At 55.8% G+C, this 24,439-nt stretch overlaps 1 protein-coding gene and 1 pseudogene across 1 annotated transcript; both read left to right on the top strand.

Moving 5' to 3' along the window:
- The first annotated feature begins 47 nt into the window (after nt 1–47).
- On the top strand, nt 48–848 carry LOC114428478 (claudin-20-like). Its single transcript, XM_028396915.1, has one exon. It carries the CDS (start codon nt 54–56, stop codon nt 846–848), a length of 795 nt encoding a protein of 264 aa, XP_028252716.1. The 5' UTR covers nt 48–53.
- A 3,466-nt stretch (nt 849–4,314) lies between these two features.
- Nucleotides 4,315–24,391, top strand: LOC114428406 (AT-rich interactive domain-containing protein 1B-like; annotated as a pseudogene).
- Nucleotides 24,392–24,439: the final 48 nt, after the last annotated feature.

Here is a 24,439-nt window from a genome sequence, read left to right on the forward strand (position 1 = left end):
AGGACCCGCCTGGGACGCCAGAGAGGACCGGAGCCCGTCGGGGGGGCCCAGCTATGCTGTCCGCCGCCGTTCAGATTCTGGCGTTCGTCCTGGCGCTCCTGGGCGTCCTGGGCGCCACTGTGGCCACCATGCTGCCCAACTGGAAGGTGAGCATGAATGTGTGGTCCAGCGTCATGACCCCCATCTCACAGATGCAGGGTCTGTGGATGGACTGCGTCTGGTACAGCTCCGGCGTCTTCAGCTGCACCATGAAGAACTCGCTGCTCTCGCTGCCGGCGTACCTGCAGAGCATGCGGGCGGCCATGGTTCTGTGCTGCCTGCTGGCGGCGTTTGGACTCTGTCTCGCCTCGCTGGGGCTCAAATGTACCCGCTGGGGGGGCAGCCACCGGGCGAAGGGACACACGGCCATCGCTGCCGGGGGCTGCTTCATCCTGGCCAGCCTCCTCTGCCTGGTGCCTGCGTCCTGGTTCACCAACGAAGTCATCACCGCCTTCCTGACCACGGACCTGCCGGACAGCAGCAAGTACCAGCCCGGCGGCGCTCTGTGCGTGACGTTTATCTCTGCAGGTTTCCTCCTGGCTGCGGGGGTCATTTTCTGTCTGTCCTGTCCTGGAAAAAGATCCAGACGACCGGAGTACGGCTCCTCCTCCAACCCTGACGAGCGGCGGAGGCAGGCGCTGCCGGAGGAGCACGAGCAGCCCAAACCCAGGCGGCAGAAAAGCGTCCAGCTGCAGACGGACGAGCCGAAGCAGGAGGAGCCCAAAGTGGAGCAGGAGCTCTACACGTCCCCGTCCACAGTCCCACAGAAAGACATCAGGGACAGCTACAGCCTGCAGGAGTACGTTTAACCCTGAGAGGAGGGGGAGGTGTGTGTGTGTGTGTGTGATTTCAGATAACATGAGCTGCTGCTTCCACAAACCAAAGCTGATAAACAGAAAAATGGGAACGCCGTCCGTCTGCAGCTGCTGTGACAGGGCCGGCCCGAAGCTCTGCGGGGCCGTCTGTGGGAGCAGCACCATCAGCACCATCAGCACGGCACCGCTCAAGCTGTATGAGGACATTTAAAGACGAATCTTCAGCCAATAGGAACAAAACCAAAGAAGGACGTTTTTAAGGCTTTGAACACTCATAAATAAACTGTGGATGCTCAGCGTGACGGCGGCTGAGCGGACTGTCCGGGCTGTGGACTCGGAGCACATGACAGCTAACACTGGCAGATTGCTAGCTACCATCATACCGTGGATAACAGCATCTGCTTCATCCAAACTACCAACTACAGCACTAGATCAATGCTATGTGGCTAAGTCATAGCTAGCTCGCCATAATAACCTCACCAGCTAACATGATTCAAGCTAAGGCATTATGAATTTAGATCACAATAAATGCTGCAACACCACAAAGCTAATGTGTGTAATTAACGATTGTCTTTGACTGGCTCTGCAGTGCAGCTAATTAGCCACCTAGCTCTAGCTATGCTGCAATAATGTCCAACCAGAGCTTGGATGAATCTCTTTAATCCACTCAGTCTGTGTTTCAGTAGTGACAACGTAGCAGCTAGCGACTAGCTGTAATCTAGCTAGCTGCTTAATGTTCAGCCTGTCATCAGTACTCAGGGAAACAGAACACCAGTCGCACTGAGGATGTTTGTGTGCACATGTTAGCATGAATGCTAACAACAGTTGAAAGGTGTCACTGTGAATGATTCTTACATTTAGAACCACAGAGGAAGTGTTCCGTCTGCTCGGTGCGCCCCCTGCTGGTTGCTCTTTGTTCCCCCTGCTGTCTGCTCGGTGCGCCCCCTGCTGGCTGCTCGGTGCGCCCCCTGCTGGCAGCTCTTTGTTCCCCCTGCTGTCTGCTCGGTGCGCTGTCTGCTCGGAGCGCCCCCTGCTGGCTGCTCGGTGCGCCCCCTGCAGGCTGCTGGGTGCGCCCCCTGCTGGCTGCTCTTTCTTCCCCCTGCTGTCTGCTCGGTGTGCCCCCTGCTGGCTGCTCGGTGCGCCCCCTGCTGGCTGCTCTTTGTTCCCCCTGCTGGCTGCTCTTTGTTCCCCCTGCTGCTGCTCGGTGCGCCCCCTGCTGGCTGCTCTTTGTTCCCCCTGCTGCTGCTCGGTGCGCCCCCTGCTGGCTGCTCGGTGCGCCCCCTGCTGGCTGCTCTTTGTTCCCCCTGCTGCTGCTCGGTGCGCCCCCTGCTGGCTGCTCTTTGTTCTCCCTGCTGCTGCTCGGTGCGCCCCCTGCTGGCTGCTCGCCCCTCAGTCTGTGTGCATGCTGCATTCTGCTGTTCAAACTGGGCCTGAGACACAAACACATTCACATTCAGTCCTGATCCACAGTGTCAAAGCGCTGACATCCACGCCGCCTTTTGCCGCCGCTTCAGGCGGGTGCAGCGAGCGTGGAGAGAGGTAATGATGCTCTTTGCTTTCCCATTATCCTCTCACCACGGCTGGATGCACATGGCACACGCCCCCCTCCAGCAGCCTGCCTCAGCTGTATGAAAATCACTTTCAGCCTGGAGGACTCTGCACATTTGGAGGGCCAAGTGTCCTTTACCCTGAATGAGCTGTCAATCACAGCTGCCATCATCCACACAGGCTGCTGAGCCTGACGCCCACGCCGCCCCTCAGGAAAACCTGCTGCGGGCGAGTTGATTGGTCAGCGCCGCGGCGGCGCTGCACTGCCAGCGCTGACTCCACGTAGAAGCTGGATCAGAGCCTGCAGAGGGAGGTTTGGCTGGAGTCTCCTCCTTTGTGTGGTCTGACTCAAAAGAAGCTGAAAACCTGAGGTCAGACGCCTCACTTCAAGCCACCAATGAAATGACGACCTGTGTTATTGACCTGTAAACGTGTCTTTAAGGTTGCACACATGCTAACAGATGCTAATAAAGCACTGATTGGACCTCGTCAGCCTCATCAGCACCAGATACCTGCAGGCTGGGTTCCTCTGCCATGTGAGCTTAGCTTCTGTTAAAGACGTCGCTGTTTTTATAGATTTATAAAGATGCAAAGAACTCTGGAAAATAAACTTATCTGCAAATACAAACATGAGGAAACTGAAGAGAATTATTGTTTGAATTTGTTTGAATTTTGTCTTTTTGCCTCCATTGACTCTGGACTGTGTGCAGAGCGCCCCCTATGGGACAGCTGGTGTATACAGACATCCTGTGAACGACTGCAGCAGGTTTGGCTGCAGAATGTGAGGACAGGGAGCTCCAGCAGAGGGCAGCATGCTGCTACTTTCTGTGCAGTCAGAGCTGTGTCACACACACAGAGAGACAGACACACACAGAGAGACACACACATAGACACACACACAGACACACACAGAGAGACACACACACACAGAGACACACACACACAGAGAGACACACACACAGAGACACACACACAGACACACACACAGACACACGCACACAGAGAGACACACACACACAGAGAGAGAGAGAGAGAGACACACACATAGACACAGACACACACACACACAGCAGTCAGACTCAGTATGATGTAATAACATCATCTCAGATAATAAACTCTTCAGTTTATCCACAGATGTGATGAGTGATGAGTGGGGGGTTAGGGTTAGGGGTTTGGGGGTTAGGGGTTTGGGGTTTGGGGGTTGGGGGTTAGGGGTTTGGGGGTTGGGGGTTAGGGGTTAGGGGTTTGGGGGTTAGGGGTTAGGGGTTTGGGGGGTTCTTCTCTGACGCTGCCTACAGGGAAGAAACACAACAGTCATCTTGTGGTTTAAGCTCTGAACCTTTGGCTGTCAGCTCCTACATCTGGACCGGGTCAGACTGGGATCAGGACCCATCTGTAAGCAGCAGGAGCTCATTTCTGGAGCAGGTATGGACTCCAGTCTGAGGCACGAGGCCCCGGACTCAGAGTCCAGCAGAGGCTGCACCAGGAGTACGTCCCTCCACGCTGAGAGGTCCAGGTCATGATCAGAACAGACCACAGTGTCTGGACCTGGCTGTGAACATCCTTCTTAAAGGTCGGGTAGATTTCCTTCTGATGCACTTTGTGTTAAATCAGTGTAACTTCTCTTTACAAACCGATTAGTTCGGCAGCTTCGCTTTAAAACGAAGAATATGAATCATCTGTGGAAGATAATAAACACATGGACGTCTGCGGGGATGGACTCTGCTGGTTCCAGCCTCTAGTGGACGCTGAAGGGACTGCAGTGTGTGCTGATCAGAGTTGAGTTGATTGATCAGAACTACCTGCAGCTCATGTGGCAGCTGCTGATGAGGAGGAGTGACGTCACTGAGGCTGTCAGAAAACTTTGACTTTATTTGGACCACGTGTTCCCCCACATCCACCCGCTGCCGGTGCGCACGTGAGCATGGCCGCACAAGCTGCATCCGCCTCGGTGTCACCGAGACCAGCTCAGCACCGCCCGCATGCATAAGTTCAGACAGCCCGGCAGGGCCCCGGGGACCCGGCGTGAGACCAGCCCGGGCTCGGAGATGCTCCGCGGGCGAGGCGAGGGAAAGCTCTGCATCAGTGGCGGAGCTGCTGGTGTGGGACCTCCTCCTCCACCACCTCCACCATCCCTCCACACTCCTCCGACGTTCAGCCGGTTTATCCAGCAGCTCCAGCGCCAGACCGACAACAACAACCCCACAAACAACAACAACAACAACAACAACAACAACCAGCGAGGCCGAGGGGACCGACAGCAGCACCATGGAGGGACTGACTCCATCCTCCTGGTGGAGGAGCGCCATCACCAACACCAGCTGAACCCCAGAGAGGAGGAGGCGGAGGCGGAGGAGGAGGAGGAGCGGATGGATGCCAGCCTGGGATCAGCCACCAACAGCACCAACAACCCTCCTCCGAGTGGGACCAGCTCCGAGTTTAATCATTATTATGGGAATGGAGGAGGAGGGCCTTGCTTCGATCAACATGGCGGACAACAAAGCCCAGGGACTGGGGTAGCAGCGGCGCACTCGGTACACAGCACCATGGATCAGGTTCAGAACTCCCACGAAGGCTACAGCAACAACAGCCAGTACGGCCACTACCCGAACTACCGCCCGGGCTACGGGACCGCGGGGTATGGAGGCATGATGAGCCCCTCGCGCCAGGGGAACAGCCTGATGGGCCCGGGCGGCGGCAGCGCAGCCGCCGATAACCACAGCAAAGCGGCTATGGCTGCTACCAGCTCCCCGGCTGGAGGCGGAGGATTTCAGCGGTTCCCCGGACAGGGCCAGCAGCAGCACCCGTCAGGCGCCACACCGACTCTGAACCAGTTATTGACGTCTCCCAGCCCGATGATCAGGGGCTATGGAAGCGGATATCCAGATTACAATAATCCTGCTGCACAACAACAGCCGAGCATGGGGCTAGCTAAAGACATGGGCTCCCAGTTCGGCTCCACGACTCATGGCTGGGGAGGACAACAAAGAAGTCACCCGAGCATGAGCCCGGGGAACAACGGGCAGGGCGGCGGCAGGTCCCAGGTGAATAACCGCGGAAATACACCGTTTATACTCGGACTACTGACGGATAGCTGCCCCGTGACAGCTAACCAGCTAGCTAGCTAGCTTAGTCGCTATGCTAACTGAACTGCTAACGTCAGCTAGCTAGATGTGTTTTTGTATTTGCGCTGTAGATCAGTTTAACCCCTGGACGCATACATTGAAGCATGTTTTCACTCTTTAGTAAACAATATGTTGTTTTTAAACAATCCTTCTTGTTAATGTGGATAAATAATGACCTATTTAGTTACCAGTGTTTAGCAAAGTCAGTGTTTTCGCTTCTGTGTCCAAGGTGACTCCGTTTTTAGCATGCTAGGCTAGGCTAGGCTAACATTAGCATGTTGAGCGCTCAGGCCTGAGGAGGCTGCATGTTTGTCAGCCGACAGGACGGCGGCTGTTCCTGTGGACACACGGGGTCAGAACCAGCAGCTTTTATTATTTCATGTCGTTTGAAGACACCGGGACGAGGCGACAGCTCCTCTGACAGCTCCGCGCCGCTCTGACGCCGACTGACGGCTTCACATATGCTAATGATCGCGTCAGAAGTGACCGGAGGTGTCAGCGGCCGTGAGGCTGTGAGCACAGCTGCGGCTGTGAGTGACAGGACCGAGGCGTGAGTGACAGGACCGAGGCGTGAGTGTGTGTGTGTCTGTGTGTGTGTGTGTGGCTCGTGCCGTGGCCACAGTGTGTTGGCAGGGAGCCCATCGTGGCCCCGTCTCCACACAGCGGCCCTGACCTTCACACATGCAGATTAGCCATGTGCCCATCCCCGCCGGTATAACACTGGAGCTGAGCACACAGCCAGCCCGGGCCGCCGGGGACCTCTGCCCCCGAGCGGTCGGCCCGAGTCCCACAGCTTGGAGCAGTGCACTGGGCCACACGTGGTTACATTCATCATAGATTAATATGCAAAACATCACAGCATCAGCTCCTACACTGGAACCATGGCTTGGAATGTTCTGAGGAGTCCTCAAAGCGTCTGTGGTTCCTGCAGGGTGGGTGCAGGATGAATGTGCTGGTAGTTCCTGTACAGGCCACAGGGCAGTGGAAACATGTTCCTCAGTGGAATCTGAAGCACCTGGAACCCTCTGGGACTCACTGCAGACCATCTCCATGGATCTAGGTGTCGGATCGTCCCCTCCTTCTGTTTACATCCAGATTATTGATCACTGTTTCCAGCCAGCTGTGTCTGCTTGGCAGAGCTCCAGACCTCCTCCTGTTTGTTTACTCTGCTCAGCTGACTGACCTGAGCTCAGGATTAAGTCTGTGGTTTGTTTCTATATTTGGCTGCAGCTTCTTCTTATTTCGCTTTTCTCACCTACTGTAATGTCAGTAATAAAGTGAGTCCAGCTGTGACTGCAGCAGGTTTCTGTCCCCAGCAGCCAGCAGGAAGCCATGATGGAGTCACATGTGAGCAGCAGTCACATGACCAACACTCAGCGGGTGTCTGACCTGCAGCTGGTGTGAAGAGTAGAAAATTGTAAACAGTGAAATATCTGTAGCACGTGGAGCTGACTGTCTGCATGCTGCTTCCATAGAGGAGCAGGAGGAGTCCTGTCCTGTCCTGTCCTGTCCCGTCCCGTCCTGTCCTGTCCTGTCCTGTCCTGTCCTGTCCCGTCCCGTCCCGTCCCGTCCTGTCCTGTCCTGTCCTGTCCTGTCCTGTCCTGTCCCGTCCTGTCCTGTCCTGTCCCGTCCTGTCCTGTCCTGTCCTGTCCTGTCCTGTCCTGTCCTGTCCCGTCCCGTCCCGTCCCGTCCCGTCCCGTCCCGTCCCGTCCTGTCCTGTCCTGTCCTGTCCTGTCCCGTCCTGACTGGACATGTGGCACAGTCACAGTGAAGTGAAGCTCTTCATCCGATCTTTCATCTTCCTCAGGTGCCGTCCGTGGACCCCATGGCCATAAAGCGCTCTCAGCTGTATGGGATGACCAACAACCCGTACTCCCAGCAGCAGGGCTCGTCATACCCCAGCCAGCCCTACGGGTCCCCCTCCCCCCACAGATACCCAATGGCGATGCCTGGCAGAGGGCAGATTGGAATGGCAGGGATGCAGTACCCTCAGCAGCAGGTAGGAGGCACTCTGACTGTTACACTGTGGTCACATGACTTTAGCATAACAAGCTGGACCCGTTTAGTGGCAGGCGTTTGATGTCCCTGATGGCGCCGGTCACTTAGTACAGCCCGCCATTTTTTAAAGGTGCAACAAAACTGGAACAGCTGGTCTGTAGCCGGCACCATGACAGCTGCACTCGCACTGCGTTTCCTGTCGTTTGTAACGCTGTGGAAACACAGGAAACGCTGTGAGTCCTGTGTGAGTGTCAGGTGTTACCTTCCACGTGTTCACCACGGACTGGTGGCGGTCTGAGCTGTTCCACGGCGACCTCCCAGCTCGTCTGTGTTTAAAGACCGGCTCTGCTGATTCATCTGCAGCGTCGCCGCCTCGCTGCTCTGAGCACGACGCAGCCATTGATGCTGTGAGAGCAGACGGCTGCAGCAGAGCGGGCCGGGCCGGGTCAGGCTATTCCTGGTGCACCGGGGACCAGGCTATTTTTAGCCTGCAGACTGCTGGCTTCATCAGGGGCATACAGTACAGGACTTTAAAACCATGAAGGCTGCATTAATGGAGAAATATCTGCTCAGATGTTGGAAAAGAATGATCCAGATACTTCTGGACTTCTCCATGCATCCTGACCGATGCATCCACCTGCAAACGTCTCAGCACCATCCATCCACTGTCGGAGCTGTCAGAGGGCTGAGCAGGCAGTGGATCGACCCGGAGCTTCAGGTTCTGTCTGCAGGAAACATGTAGCGTGTGTTGATGCTAACACTGAAGCTGGTGTTTGAGGCGTGGACACGAGGAGCCTCAGGTTCTTCAGCATGTGTCCATCAGACTGTTATAAGGAGCCTTTGAGAGCCCAGACGCAATGTGTGGCCGCAAATGTGGCCGTCGTGTGTAACGTCATCATGTGATCTGCGACTCAGGGGTCAGAGGTGTTGGTCGGTCTGATCGGATAGGTGTGTGTGTGTCTGACCCACAGCTGGTCTAGCATGTGTTAATGCTTGCTGTGTCCTCTGGCGTCTCCTCAGATGGGCTCTCAGTACGGCCAGCAGCAGCAGAGCGTGGGCAGCTACTGTCAGCCGGGTCAGCCGCCGTACTTCAGCCCTCCGCAGCAGCAGCCCTCCGCCCCCAGCCAGCCAGCATACATGCAGCCCCGCCCACTGCAGCCGCAGGTAGGCGAGAACAGTCACTGACTGTGATGTCATTCCCTGCTGATGGTGTTACACTGAAGTCCTTCCAGCTGAGGAAGGAAGGCAACAAATCACAGCTGAGGAGGCTTCTGTGCAGGACGGATCAATGGTTGATGCAGTGTAGAGTCCAGCAGCTGGACTCTGAAAGGACTGTGGGCCTTTAGTTAAAGGGAGAAGCAAACATTCCTCGAGTGTCAGTGTTTTAACAGAGCTGCACACGAGAGGGAAACCCCGACCTTCAGCTTCATCACTGTCATCTGCCACAGGGCAACTCAAGCAGCTGAGAGAGGAGAAACAGTGAGCCCACATCCAGCGGGTCCTGGGCCGACACACAGCAGCGGGTCTGTTCACTGCATGTGTCCAGTCACAGTAACATGAAGCTGGGTCTCCCCTGAGACTCCACAGCCTTCATTACCTCTGCGGACCCAGGAGGACCCAGGAGGACCCAGGAGGACCCAGGAGTTTCTCTAGAGCTGCTGACTGGATGTGTTTTGACCTTTTGTGCTTTCATACTCTGATTAAGAGCTCCACCTCCTTGTGCAGAGCTGCTGTCATCAGAGAAAGGAAGTGCTGTTCTGTATTAAACCTGACACCGAGGTGCGGCCGCAGACTGAAGCCACTGAACTGGTGTTTCAGCTCAAGGGAGCAGCTTGTGTATCTGAGCTGATAGAATGCCGTCAGTCCTCACCTCACCTTCCAACATCTGAAAATACTGAAGTATTTCCTCTCCCGTGTTGGACAAACACACAGATTTATCTTTCAGTAAAGAACGTCTGGAGACAATGAGGAACTGTGACTCACTGACTAACATGTGTGGTCACTGGTTCCTGAAAATAACCCTGCAGACAGTCAGAGAAAAAACTGCTTTCCTTTCTGTCTGGATGCAGGAGGTGCCACAGGAGGCGTATGGGGGGCGGGGCCAGGCCACAGCTATGACTCCTGGGAAACCGAACCATGAGGAGATGGGCCTGAGCCAGGAACGTCCGTCCAGCCTGCCGGTGAGTGCGTCCCTCACATCAGGAGCTGTGTGTTTGTGTGAGGGGTGATGGCGGCTGTGTGTAGAGTGACGTGGTTAAAGAGTGACCTGTGAGTGCTCTGACTGATGGAGGCTGACAGGTGGAGCTCCATTGTGCAGAAAGTGGAGCTGTTGGTGGTGATTCAGGCTCTGACTGTGGCAGATTGAGCATGTTTCAGCCCCCCGCTGTCTGCGCGCTCTGATTGTTCTGCGGCTCGCTGTTGTTGTGGATAATGGCGGCGGCCTGCTTTCCCGGAGCTGAACTTCACAGGTGTCACGCTCCGAGCGGCTGAGGCCTCCCGCTGAGCCCTGAACCAGGGATGTGTCCCGGTGACCTGAGGCAGAGCCGTGCTTTAACCCTTACACAACATTTAACCCTTCTGTCAGGCTGACCTCACCGCTGAGCACACCATCAATAAGACACACAGAGAGGCTCCTCTGATCAGTCACATGCAGGGTTAATGCTGCCTCACACACACAGCGAGCTGTGCTGTCGGTCAGTGAGAAGAAGCTGCAGACAGGAAGCGATCATCATCCTGGTGCCATCTGATCGTTTGTATTGATTGCTGAGTCATCTTTGGGCTAATCTGTCTGTAGAGTAAATATTCCGCTGCAGTTACCTTCCAGATTACAGGTTCATCCATCAGATTACACCAGAGCAGCCCGAGGTTCTCCTCTGTCTGTCTGTGGGTTGGATCAGTAATCAGGAAGTATCAGCAGTGTGTGGTGGTTTCCAGTTCAGGAGCACTCTACAGCTCCTCCTCCTCCTCCTCACTCTCTGGTCTTTCTCTTTCGGTGCCTCCTTTTGAAGTCAGGGTGCTGATTCTGTTGCCATGGCAACTGCTGCCAGAGGGGGAGAGGGAACAGAGAATCAGCGGGATGAGCTGAAGGCCTCAGCCTGAGTTTAACCTGCACATCTCCCCTGATGGCCTGAGGAGGGCAGGCAGGGGGAGGGACGGAGGGGCAGGGGACATTAACGGAAGCTAGAATGAAAAGGGTTAAATCCAGAGGAGACAAAAAACAGGAGAGAACAGAGAGAGAACCATGATGAAGCAAGGAGAACCAGGAGGTGAGGAGAACGGGCAACAAAAGGAAGGAGGTAAGAAGGAGTGAGGAGGAGGAGGAGGAAGAGGAGGGGGAAAACAACAAGAACAAGCTGAGGAAGGAGAGGAGGAAGAGGAGTGAGGAAGAGGAGGAGGAAGAGGAGGGAGGAAGAGGAGTGAGGAAGAGGAGGGAGGAAGAGGAGGGAGGAAGAGGAGTGAGGAAGAGGAGGGAGGTTGGGCAGAGCTGAGAGAAACACTCTGCAGCTCACTCTTTATAATTAGAACTCTTTGTGTGTGTGCTGCAGCACGGCGGCTGATTGGCTGAGCTGTTGGCACGGGCAGAGGGGGGGAGGATGGGACGCTGTGCAGTGATTGGCTGGCCCAAGGCCCAGGGGCAGATGGGAGATTTGAGTGCAGGGCTTCATTCGTCTCCTCCACCTTCCTGTTTCCTCCTTCCTGTTTTTCTCCCCATCTTCCCGTCTCTTTTCTTTCCTGTTTCCCTCCCGCTGTCCTCTGGTCCCGCTGTCCTCTGCTCCCGCTCCCGCTGTCCTCTGGTCCCGCTGTCCTCTGCTCCCGCTCCCGCTGTCCTCTGGTCCCGCTGTCCTCTGCTCCCGCTCCCGCTGTCCTCTGCTCCCGCTGTCCTCTGCTCCCGCTGTCCTCTGCTCCCGCTGTCCTCTGCTCCCGCTGTCCTCTGCTCCCGCTCCCGCTGTCCTCTGGTCCCGCTGTCCTCTGCTCCCGCTGTCCTCTGCTCCCGCTGTCCTCTGCTCCCGCTGTCCTCTGCTCCCGCTGTCCTCTGCTCCCGCTCCCGCTGTCCTCTGGTCCCGCTGTCCTCTGCTCCCGCTGTCCTCTGGTCCCGCTGTCCTCTGGTCCCGCTGTCCTCTGCTCCCGCTGTCCTCTGGTCCCGCTGTCCTCTGACATCGTTCCTTTCAGCCTCCTCTTCTGTTTCTGCCCTCCTTCATCGGCTCCTTCCTTCTCCTCTTGGATTTTAATATGTGGGATGAATGGAACATTATCACAACAAAGAGGGATACCTGGGCCTGAGCTGTTCATACTCTATTTATATGACAGATGTCCTAAATGTGTCATGTTTGCAGATGACACTGATTTATTTTATTATTAATTATTATTATTAAAGTTCAAACAGAATTAAGCTGCTTAAAAAGTGGTTTATTTAAATAAATGACCTTTAAATGAATATAATGAACATGTGTGGTGAGGTATAAAGTCATGTGATGTCATTTAAGGTCGGCCTCAGCCTGCTCCTGTGTTCTATGTATCATGATGGATGTGAACATAAACACAATTATTCAGTCACTTCTTATCCCTGCCCTCAGGTTAGAAGTGTCTTTAGCTTAGCTTAGCTTAGCTTAGCTTAGCATAAAGACACAATTTGTAACATTCTTGGGGAAAAAGTGTTGATCGAGAGGAAATAGATCTGTACTCCAGCAGGGGGCAGCAGTCTGTGAGAGATCAGATGAAACTCTAACCCTGGAGGGAACTCTTTGGCAGAGGTTACACATTAAAATGCAAGAGAATGCTGATAAATATGATCCACATCAAACCGTGAGCGGTAACAGTGTCTGGTCCAGGATGAGTCGTCTGAGTGCCTGGGTCTGAAGTGGGTGTGTAGAGTGTGAACAGGATAGCGCTGCAGATCATCTAACAGTTCATTCCAGGCAGCCATGTTGTTGTGACTCATCAGACACACAGGCCTCCTCTCTTTGGGAGGGGTTCTGTCTCCCCATAATAACCGGGTCTGTGATCACATGTTGCTGATGATGGTTCACCTTCACTCTGAGGAGGAGGAGGAGGAAGGTGAAGATCCTGTGGAGGACTGTCTGTTCTCGGCGTCCTCCCTCGCTCTGCAGGAAAACTCTACTGTAATGAGCCGTAAATCAGGTTCAGCTGTTCCTGCTGCAGCCTGGAGCTTCTCTCTGCTCCTCAGTGTGTGTCTGTGCTTTATGTAACAGCCTTTAAAACCTCTGACCTCTGAGACATGCTGCTTCCACGTCCTCGGCTCATGCAGTCATGGTGTGAGCCTTCGGTCCTGTCGCTGCTGCACATCATCGCTGAAGAAGAGTTGATGTTTTCCTCCTCCTGTCTTTCAGGATCTGTCCGGCTCCATCGATGACCTGCCCACGGGCACCGAGGCGGCGGGGAGCTCCGGGGCGCCGGGTTCTGGCAGCATTCAGGGTGACCAGGGGACTCCGGCCCGTTCTCCATTTTCCCCCCACCTTTCCCCCCGCCTGCCCCCTCCGGCTCGTGCTGGCCCCTCCCCCTCCGCCTCTCCATCCCCAGCAGGCTCCAGCGGCCAATCACGCTCAGGTCCGCTGTCCCCCGCCGTCAGTGGACCAGGTAGGACGAAATGCCATCATTCTTGGACTGTTGCCATGGGGACCATGACATTAACGACATGCCTCTGCCTGTCTCAGGTTCTCAGCTGACCCCTCAGGTCTCTGGCTCTGGGTCAGATGTCGGTCCTCATTCGTCCCAGTCTGCTGTGATGCAGGACAGAGGTACGGTTCAGAGGTGTGGCTAAGCCGGCTTTCCGTATGCTATGCTAGGATAACCTCCTCCTCCTCCTCACCTCCCCTCAGGTTTCCCTCCCTCAATGCAGCGCGCCACCTCCGCTTCCCAGTTTAACCCCCAGCAGTCTGCTCCATCCATGGCCCCTCACCCAGGACCTGGGGGGCCCATGCACCACAGCTCCTACCAGCAGGGGGGTCCCTCCTACAGCCAGTACGGGCCCCCAGGTATACCACAGTGGAATGTTTGCATCCTTTTCTTAACCTGCTGAAAGAGTTCCTCATCCCAGCTTTGTGTCTCCATGCAGGAAACTTCCCCCGGCCCCCACACTATGGCGGAGCCCCCAGTGCCAACTACAACGCCCCAGGCCTAGGCCCCGGCCTGGCCAACAGTTTGGGGTTAAACGCCAGCAGTCCCATGCACGGTCAAGGCCCGTCCACCCCGGCAGGCCGCAGCCTCGTGCCTGCCACAGGGGGGCGACCTTACCCGCCCGGAGGAAGCACCATGGCCCCCACCTCTCCAGGCATGCCGCAGTCTGCAGGACAAGGCATGGGACCTCCAGGACCCAACGCCAGCTGCAGACCCCCGGAGGTCGGGCCCAATGCCGGGCCAAGTGCCAACTCCTTATCTCTGTCCGCTCAGAGCAGGTGAGTCCAGACAGGAAGAGCTAGCTCCTCGGGTCAGTCCTGCAGTGAGCGGAGGCACATTGTCGTGAGATCATTGGCTGCTGTGTGTACGAGGTCACACTGATGACCGTCTGCTGCTCCTCACCCTCCACCGTCCTTCCGTCTTTCCAGGCCTCCCTTTGCCCGTTCACCCGTCTACCACAACCAGTCCTGGCAGCAAGCGGGTCGAGCCCCCCTCTCTCCTACACCTCACACACCCTCCCATCCTCCTCACCCTCAGCACCACAACCCTCCTCCTCCTCATCTTCCTCACCACTCCCAGCAGGGCACCAATGCTCAGCCTCGACCGGACCTGCAGACCCCTGCTGAGCATTATGGGTAGGTTTGGTACTAGAGGATGCAGCGCCACACGTGTCAGGCTGTGCTGCACTAACCGGACCTGTCCTGTGCTCTGACTGCCGGCTGCTTCACACACCCACAGCTGAAACTAACGTGTGTGTGTCTGTTTCCACCGTCGTGCTGTTTAATGACGCCCTCTTCTTCTGCAGCACTTCTAAAGCTTTCTTTTGAGACAGACTTCTGGCTGCCAGCACAACCTGCTGCTGCTTGATGTGGACACTGAGGTTACCAGCCTCACAGGGCTGACCCGGCTGCTGCTCCTGTGTTTGCATTTCTATATTTACGAATGTTTGACAACGGCTTCTTGTTTCAAACCTGTTTCTTCTTCTGTGGTGTCCAGGCAGGGAAGCTACACGCACATGTCACCTATGGGAGGAATGGGCCCCGGAGGCCCCGGAGGCCCTTACACACAGCAGCCAGGCAGCAACTCTGGAAGGATGACGCCACAGGGACCCCCCTACACTGCCCCATCGTCAGGTAGGCCGGCAGAGTGCGGTGGAAGTCAGACTCTGGGTCTGGCGCTCAGCAGCTAACGGTGGATGTGTTGCCTTTCAGGCTCCGCCATAATGCCAGCAGACGGGATGGGTCCTCACACAGATCCCAAACAGAGGGTGGAGCTCAGCAAAGAGAGCGTCGGCCCCGCCTCCGAACCACCCAAACCCAAGGTCAGTGCCTTGGCTTCGTTAACCAATCGGTGGCTGTCCGCTCTGCCAGCATGGTCTAGCAGATGCACGGTGGGTTCTGATTGGCTGGAAGGTCCCTGACCATGTCTGGATATAAGATTCTGAGCAGCTGGTTAATCTGGTTGAAGTTAGAGCAGGACAGACAGACTGATGCTTCATCCACTCGGGGGGATTGTGGTTGTGTCCAGTTTTCATCCAGCAGCAGGCTTCATGCAGGGGACTGGTTCCAGTGTGAAGACCTGGTCTCCTCTGGGCTTATGAGCACCGTGGCCCTCGGTCTGTCTGTAGACCTGGGTTAGGCTGGTTCTGGTCTGTCAGGAGCAGACTCTGGAGTTCTGGTGGAGGTAAAGTGAGGGCGTTGCTACATGATGAAGGATTCTTCTTAAAGCGTGGCCTTTACTGTGAGCTGGACGCTCATCGGGCCCATTCTGTCTCTAACAGCATGTCATGTGACTGTTTGTAGACTCAGACTAGTCAGAGCAGTTTGTTCCATTATGAAGTGATTCAACATGTCTCCTCATCCAGACAGGAGAGGCTTCACACAGGAGCCTCCTCCTCTTCCTCTGCTCCCCTAGCTGACAGGTCTGATCAGTGTGTTCCCAGCAGCACCTGACCTCCTCTCCTCCGGCTGCCAGAGAAAACCCAAAATAACCCGTTCTTACTGCCAACACACTGCAGCCTCGTTCTTCTTGTCTGCTTTTCACAGACTGCTCCTCGCTGCTCGCTCCTCATTAACTGTCTGAGGTGATGAGACGTGGCTGCTTTGTGCCTCCTCCAGCTGCAGCTCACTGTTTAAACCTCCAGGAGAGGCTTCTTCTTTCATGTCACGGAAACTTCAGAATAGATGTGAGACAGCTGTGAGGTGTCAGTGGGCTGCTCAGTTCCACTTATCTCCCAAAGACATGGAAGTGTGTACCGTATTTTCACGACTGTAAGTTGCAACGAAAGGCTTAAAATCTTCTCAAAAATCTGCCGTGCGCCCAATAATCCGGAGCGCCTTATGTACGGGTTGAGTACCTGACGCAGCTTGCTGTAGTCCTGGGAGGGTTAATAAAAGAACTCCAACCGCTGGACATCGACTTAAACAGGGCGTTCAAAGTAAAGTTGCGAGCAGCGTGGGAGCGATGGAGGCAGACAGCGAGCACCGCTTTACTAAGACTGGGAGGCAGCGCCGGGCGAGTTACGCCACCGTATGTGAATGGATTGTGGATGCGTGGACTCATGTGTCTGCATTGACTGTTGTGCGAGCTTTTGCAAAAGCCGGCATAATTTCTGAACAACGACAGTGAAGAGAGGGAGGAGAGGGAGGGAGAGCTGTTCACTGTTTATTGTACATTGTTGTAATAAAGTTCGCCTTGAGACGAGGGGTCAGGTTCAGTGGAACTCGGCTCCGTTTTATCTTTAATTATTTCTTTGGGGTTTGGACGTGTGCTGGAGATTCTTGGACAATGTGAAGCTCTTCAGGTTTATTGGAAACATTTTGTTTGTATCATGGCCCCATATTGTAAACATTCAATCAAACCACTTTATTGTACGTGTCTCTGATGAGAGCAGGAAGCCATGATTGTCCTGTTTCCATCAGGGTATTAAGGGGCACACAGGTGTCTGTGTCATTATTAATACCATCAATAAAAAAAAAATCAATCCACTTATATAGAAGATAAGGATTTGATGTGTGGTTGAATCTTCAGTTTTACTTTTGGAGACCTTTGATAAAGTTCATGAACATTCCATTAGACAAACTTGGCAGCGGCAGGTTTTCAGTTTTTATATTATTTTTATAGAATTTATGACGCTTAAAATGATCAATGATGTGCAGGATATATAAGAAATTGCTTCTGTTGGCACAGAGACTTTACAGAGTGTCTTTTAAAGTGTGGTGTAACACGTCCTCCGTCCGTCCCCTCTGAACCCGTGTGGCTGTGATCACACCTTCACTCACTGCTCTGTTGCTGCTCTGACCTGTTAACCTGACGCTCGTCCCCACGTCTCTTCAGAAGCCCAGCGTGGCCACCATGACCAACGAGAAGATCAGCAGGCTGTATGAGATGGGCTCTGAGCCGGACCGGAGGCTGTGGGTGGACCGGTACCTGTCCTTCATGGAGGAGAGGGGGACGCCCGTTCCTAACCTGCCCGCCGTGGGGAAGAAGCCGCTGGACCTTTGCAGACTCTATCTGGTTGTGCGGGAGATAGGAGGGCTGGCCATGGTGAGACGTCTCTCCTCTTCTGCTGAGTGGACTAGTGGAGTGTGGATGGGTCAGTAACTGCTGTGTGCGTCCTCTCAGGTCAATAAGAACAAGAAGTGGAGGGAGCTGTCGTCTCTGCTGAGCGTGGGGACGTCCAGCAGCTCCGCCAGCTCCCTGAAGAAGCAGTACATCCAGTACCTGTTCGCCTACGAGTGCAAGATGGAGCGGGGAGAGGAGCCGCCGCCGGACGCTACCGGCCCCGCAGCAGACGCCAAGAAATCTCCATCGCTGCAGGCCAAGATCCAGCCGCCCTCCCCAGGTAAGAAACAGACCCCTCCCACCTCAGACCCCCCCAAACCCTGAGGGAGGAGGAGGAGGAGGAGGAGGAGGAGGAGGAGGAGGAGGAGGAGGAGGAGGAGGAGGAGGAGGAGGAGGAGGAGGACAGACTGCTGCTGGGAGGGATCCCTGCACACACATCTGATTATGTAACAGATGCAGCGAGTTGTCAGGCGAGAGTAGAGTGTGAATGTAAACACCAGTGACCTCAAGCTGACCTAATTTCCCACGATACCTCCCTCTGTTCCTCTCACTCAGACACACACTCACAGACACACACACAGACACACTCACAGACACACACACAGACACACACACAGACACACACAGACACACTCACAGACACACACAGACACACACACAGACACTCACAGACACACACACACTCAGACACACAGACACACACACAGACACACACTCTCACACACAGACACACACTCTCACACACAGACACACACTCTCACACACACTCACACACACAGACACACACACACTCAGACACACTCTCTCGCACACAGACACACAGACACACACACACAGACACACACACAGACACACACTCTCACACACAGACACACACTCTCACACACACACACACAGACACACACACACACTCATTCTGCCTCCTGGCCGGTGACAGCCTCAGCAGGATGTTTCCTGGTTCTCAGGTCTGATTAGACTCCGGAGGTCAAAGGTCACTTCACTTCTCATCTCCGGCCATAATTGAAGAATTGATTGATTGATCATAGAATTATCTGTTAACATGCCAGCCTGGACAGACGATGACATCACCTTTGTTCCGTCTCTTCTTCATCTCTGCAGCCAACTCGGGTTCCTTGCAGGGCCCCAACACCCCTCAGTCCAGCAGCAGCTCCCTGACCGAGCCCCCTGGAGACCTGAAGCCACCGACCCCCGCCTCCACCCCACACAGCGGGATGGGGCCGCAGCCAGGAAGCAGGTAGGGGAGGGGCTCCTGACACAGCACAGCTGTGGCGGCTCGTCCTGCAGCACAGCGCTGCCTGGTTCACAGGTTCATTTTGCCAGAGGTGATCAAACATGTCTTGAATTGATCCACATGTATCCTGCTGTTAGTGAACATCCAGACTGGAGGTCAACCAACACAGGTTTTCATTTTCAGAAGTCAGGCCAGCCAACGGCATTTAACACGATCGAAAAAATAAATAAAATAAAACTGTGTAATGATTACAAATGATACACAGATGTACACATTTAATGGACCTGACAAAGAGCCACAGCTCCGTGGAGCCTCGGAGTCCTGCAGCTCTTAGTGTGAAGACTTCATGAGCGTCTTCATCAATAAAATCACTAATATGTTGGAACACGTCAAACACGATCTCCCACACAGCCACACATTTAAACAGTGTTCAGCCATCACTCCACTTTCTATAAAAGGCCTGCTTTCTCTCAGGAACGTGGGAGGAGTCAGCGTCCAGGACCCGTTCTCTGAGGGCAGCGATCCAGCTTTCCAAACCAAGCGGAGCCTGGGACCCAGCGGTGGCCCCTACCAGCCGGGAGAAGCACCCACAGACCCCTCTGCAAGGATGCAGCACGATGCCAGCAAGGACTCATTCAGAGGGCCGCGGAAAGGTGAGGGCTGAACACTCACTGCAGACAGCAGGGGGCGCTGCAGGATCATTTCTGTGTTTGGAAGAAGCACGCAGGGAAGAAAAAAGATGAGATATTTGTATTGATCAGCTGATCACTGCTGGATATTGATCTGATATCTACAGAATGACTCAAGAAGTAAAACTGCAGCTCAGTGGGATGCTGCTCTGTGCTGCCCCCTGGTGGGCGGACCATCCTGGTTACATCCTGTCAGGTTTCAGGCTTCAGCTCTCCTTCTTTCTTCTGCAGGTCTGGGACCTGGTGAGGCTTTTGGTCCCGGTCAGATGCCCAGCAGTTCCATACAGGATATGTTCCCACGGGGGCCTCCCTCTGGTCCCCAGACAGGGATGGGGCCCAGACCTCAGTACCCCTACAGCCCTGGGTATGAGCGGAGGTGAGACACTGCTCGGACAGACTTGAGTTTTTTATTTGTGGTAACATTCCTGAAGTATGAGCGGCGCTCGGAAATCAAAGGTTTCTGTTCATTCTCTCACAAAGTCGATCATTAATCAGTTTTTGTCCTTTTGTGTGTTTGCTTGCTGCAGGCCGGACCATGGGATGGGTCCAGAGGGAGGCATGGTGCCCCCTGGAGGTCAGAACAGCAGCATGGGTGCATCAGGAACCGAGGCCGGCATGTATCCCAGCACCAGATACCCCCAGCAGAGGTGAGAGGAGGCCTCTGATGCTCAGCAATGACAGATCAGTGCTGTAATTCTCAGTGTGGCCTGATGGTGGCGGCGCTGCCTCACTCAGACACAGTGACACAGCTGAATGTCCCTTTTACTGTCACAGTCACATGATGCTGCAGCACCTGGGCAACACGTTAACTGTAAAACAGCATTTGTTTGGTGCTGGTGTTTCCATGACAACAGCTGACTGTGTTCTCCTCAGGCACGACAGCTATGGACAGCAGTATGCTCACAACATGGCCTACAGTTCCCATCAGCCCCTGTACCCCCAGCAGCAGGTGAGGGTTCTGACTGCAGCTTTGAGGTTTATCAGGACCGCGGCGTGTCCTCACACTGATCTGTGTGTCTGCAGGGTTACAAACGTCCGATGGAGGGGATGTACCCGCCCGCTAAGCGCCATGAGGGCGAGGCCTTTGGCGTGCAGCAGTATGGCACGCAGCAGCCCGACATGTTTGGTCCCTACGGGGGTGGCTACATGGGCCCCGAGCGCAGGCCCATCCAGGGCCAGTACCCATATTCGTTTAGCCGAGACCGACAGGGTATGTTGGGCTCAGGACCAGCGATGTCCGGAGGCCCCGGGGAGGGACCACAGTCCAACATGTGGCACCCAAGGACAGACATGGGTTTCCCATACACCCGTCAGGGCCAGGGACCCCAGTATCCTGGCATGACCCGAGGAGACGAGCAGGAGGGCAGGGCCCCCCAGGACAACCAGTGGCCCCCAAGTCACCTAAACCAGCGCCAACCCCCATACCCCCCCCCACTCCTCCGCCTCTATGGCCCCTGTCACCTCCAGACAGCCCCCCTCCTCTTTCCAGGCCCCGCCCACAGTCACAAACCATGTGACCCGCTCTCACAGCCCGTCCTCCTTCCCAAGGCCCCTAGGAGGGTCTCTGTCCCCCAACAGCACCCCCTACATGCCTTCCATCAAGAAGCCCGGGCTGCCAGGACTCCCACCAGGGCCCCCACCTGCTCAGGGCCTCCCGCTTGGCCCCAGAGACGTCAGCTTCCCCACTGGCTGTGTGGAGGTCTCGTCCCCCAAACTGAAGCCACGACGGCGACTGACGGCCAAGGACATAGGTCAGCAGGCCTCCACACACACACATTTATCCATCATCTGTTATTGATCTGCCTGAAGCTGCAGCGTCTCTGCTCTGTGATTCAGGGACCCCGGAGGCGTGGCGGGTGATGATGTCACTGAAGTCTGGCCTGTTAGCAGAGAGCACCTGGGCGCTGGACACCATCAACATCCTGCTGTATGACGACAGCACTGTGACCTCCTTCAGCCTCACGCAGGTCAGACAAGCTTTGATATGATGGTGATCGTTGTGAGTCCATCTGAGGACTCACCTCCTCCTCCTCTCCTCCTCCTCCTCCTCACCTCCTCCTCCTCTCCTCCTCCTCCTCCTCACCTCCTCCTCCTCTCCTCCTGCTCACCTCCTCCTCACCTCCTGCTCACCTCCTCCTCTCCTCCTCCTCACCTCCTCCTCTCCTCCTGCTCACCTCCTCCTCACCTCCTGCTCACCTCCTCCTCACCTCCTCCTCTCCTCCTCCTCCTCCTCCTCCTCTCCTCCTCCTCCTCCTCTCCTCCTCCTCCTCCTCACCTCCTCCTCACCTCCTCCTCCTCTCCTCCTCCTCACCTCCTCCTCTCCTCCTGCTCACCTCCTCCTCCTCTCCTCCTCCTCCTCTCCTCCTCTCCTCCTCCTCCTCACCTCCTGCTCACCTCCTCCTCTCCTCCTGCTCCTCTCCTCTCCTCCTCCTCTCCTCCTCCTCACCTCCTCCTCACCTCCTCCTCTCCTCCTGCTCACCTCCTCCTCACCTCCTGCTCACCTCCTCCTCACCTCCTGCTCACCTCCTCCTCTCCTCCTCCTCACCTCCTCCTCACCTCCTCCTCTCCTCCTGCTCACCTCCTCCTCTCCTCCTGCTCACCTCCTCCTCACCTCCTGCTCACCTCCTCCTCTCCTCCTCCTCACCTCCTCCTCTCCTCCTGCTCACCTCCTCCTCACCTCCTGCTCACCTCCTCCTCACCTCCTCCTCTCCTCCTCCTCACCTCCTCCTCTCCTCCTGCAGCTGCCGGGTTTCCTGGAGCTCATCGTGGAGTATTACCGCCGCTGCCTCATTCAGATCTTTGGCATCCTGGAGGAATACGAGGTGGGATTCGAGGGCCAGAGGACTCTGGAAGAGGAGGTGCAGAAGGAGCTCCCAGCTGCCGCCTCTGAGTCTGACAGGCGGTCAGCAGAGGAGCAGAGGATCAGGAGGAGGTCAGTGGACGAGGTGGAGGTGAGGGCACTGCTACTCACTGCTCCTGAGGAGGAAGACCGCAAACCTGCTATCAAAGAGGAGACGGGCATGACGGACCACCTGGACCAGGCAGACCCCGGCCCCCAACAAGCCAGCAAGTACGACAAGCTGCCCATCAGGGTGGAGCAGAAAGGTGAGGAGTGGGAGGCCGCGGAGGAGCGCTGGGCCAGACTCAACCGACCCAACGGCTTCATCAGCGGCCTCCTGCACTGGAAGGCCGGAGGAGGCGATTCCACCGCTCACATCCAGACGCACTTCGAGCCCCGAACAGGAGACTTCACCCTGCCTGGTCCCCAGGAGAGAGAGGAGAGGACAGGAGGAGAGGGCGGGAGCAGTTCAGAGGCTGAGGGAGGTGAGACGGGTGAGGCGAAGGAGCTGCTGAGAAGTTAGCATCAACTGACCCTGTGGGAGAGCAGTGTGTCTGTTGTAGTGCTGCTGTTTTACCACCAGATGGCGATGTGTCTGATCAGCTCCCTTTATTCGTCCTGACTCTGCTCTCCCTGTTTTCCTGCAGGCTGTCCATCAGAGGTCGGAGGTCAGACGTCACCGGCTTGGAGTCCCATCAGCCAGCTGGAGGACGAGCCTCGCTGCTGGGACGAGGCCCCGCTGTCCACTGCCGAGTCCTGGCAAGACTCTCTGGTGAAGCGCTGCGTGTGCATCTCCAACATCGTACGCGGCCTCTCCTTCGTCACTGGCAACGACGCGGTTCTGTCGCAGTGCCCCGGCTTGGTGCTGATCCTAAGCCGGCTGGTGCTGCTCCACCACCACCACTCCCGCAGGAAACGGATGCCGCCCACCTACCAGCGGGAGGAGGAGCCGGGTCTGGCCTGCAGCCGGGACGAGTGGTGGTGGGACTGCCTGGCGGCGCTCAGAGAGAACACGCTGGTGACGCTGGCCAACGTCTCGGGCAAGCTCGACCTGTCGCTGTACCCCGAGAGCATCTGCCTGCCCATCCTGGACGGGCTGCTGCACTGGGTGGTGTGCCCGTCCGCCGAGGCCCAGGACCCTTTCTCCTCCGCCGGCGGCTCCTGGTCGCTCACCCCTCAAAGACTGGTGCTGGAGTGTCTGTGCAAGCTGAGCATCCAGGACTCTAACGTGGACCTGCTGCTCGCCACCCCGCCCTTCAGCCGCCAGCAGAAGCTCTTCTCCACGCTGGTGCGTCTGGTGGGCGAGAGGAAGAGCCAGGTGTGCCGAGAGATGGCGGTGGCCACCCTGTCCAACCTGGCGCAGGGCGACCCCACGGCGGCGAGGGCCATCGCCCTGCAGAAAGGCAGCGTGGGGACTCTGATTGGCTTCTTGGAGGACAGCGTGGCCATGGCTCAGTACCAGCAGAACCCACACAGCCTGCTGCACGCCAGTGCGCCGCCGGAGCCGCCCAGCATCAACATGATGTGCCGCGCCGCCAAAGCACTGCTGGCCATGGCGAGGGTGGAGGAGAACCGGGCGGAGTTTGTTCTGTTCGAGAGCCGGCTGCTGGACATCTCGCTGTCGGCCGCCCTCGGCTCCTCCGTGTCGGCCATCATGTGTGAAGTACTGTTCAAAATCAGCCGCTCGTGACACAGACACGGCGCCGGGGCACGCTTGGCGGCTCAGGAGGCTCCGCCCATGTGACAGACTGGCCTTTATTATATTTTTATTTAAAACCAGAAACAGATGTTTTTACATACAAATGAATATATATAGAATATATACGGCTCCTCGGCTCCATCAAAGGTTTATTTGGGATTTTAAAGTAATTTTAATACAAAAATATTTAATACTTGTGTTTTTTATTTTGGATTTCTGTTGGCGGTTTGTTCGTTCTCACCGCGGTGTGGCGTGCAGCTCGCGCTCCTCCGTGTCTTTGTTTGCGGGGCTCCTCTGGGGGCGGGGTTAGGTAGATGTGGGCGGGGCTTTATTTAAGTAGTGAGGTGTAGATAGGCCTTTGGTTTCTCATGTGGTCTGACGGCAAACACTGATGCTCGGTCATGTACTTTGTTCTGGTGCAATATGTTTTTAATGTGAATTATTTGACCATCAGTATTTGGACGAACCACAGCATCATCATCCTCCTGTAAATAGACATGTACATTGGAGCTGGCGTGGGGGCGGATCCTCGGCTCAGCTGAGGACTTCTTCTGGGGTCTGAAGTGTGTGATGTGAGGGACTGTGTGCAGGGGGCTGTAAGACATGTAAAGAGAAGCTCCTCCTGTCTGGTCCAGTACCAGATCTTTATATGTTCCACATGTTCAAGAATAAACGTACATGGACTCTTTGGGGTTTCTTTGGGGGTACTTGTTAGCCTCGATGTGGGACTGACAGA

This window comes from Parambassis ranga, chromosome 24 (assembly GCF_900634625.1).
Source record: "Parambassis ranga chromosome 24, fParRan2.1, whole genome shotgun sequence".
Classification (NCBI taxonomy): Eukaryota; Metazoa; Chordata; class Actinopteri; family Ambassidae; genus Parambassis; species Parambassis ranga.

Coding starts and splice junctions, on each gene's coding strand:
- LOC114428478 (XM_028396915.1), top strand. CDS start 54: ATGCTGTCCGCCGCCGTTCAGATTCTGGCGTTCGTCCTGGCGCTCCTG.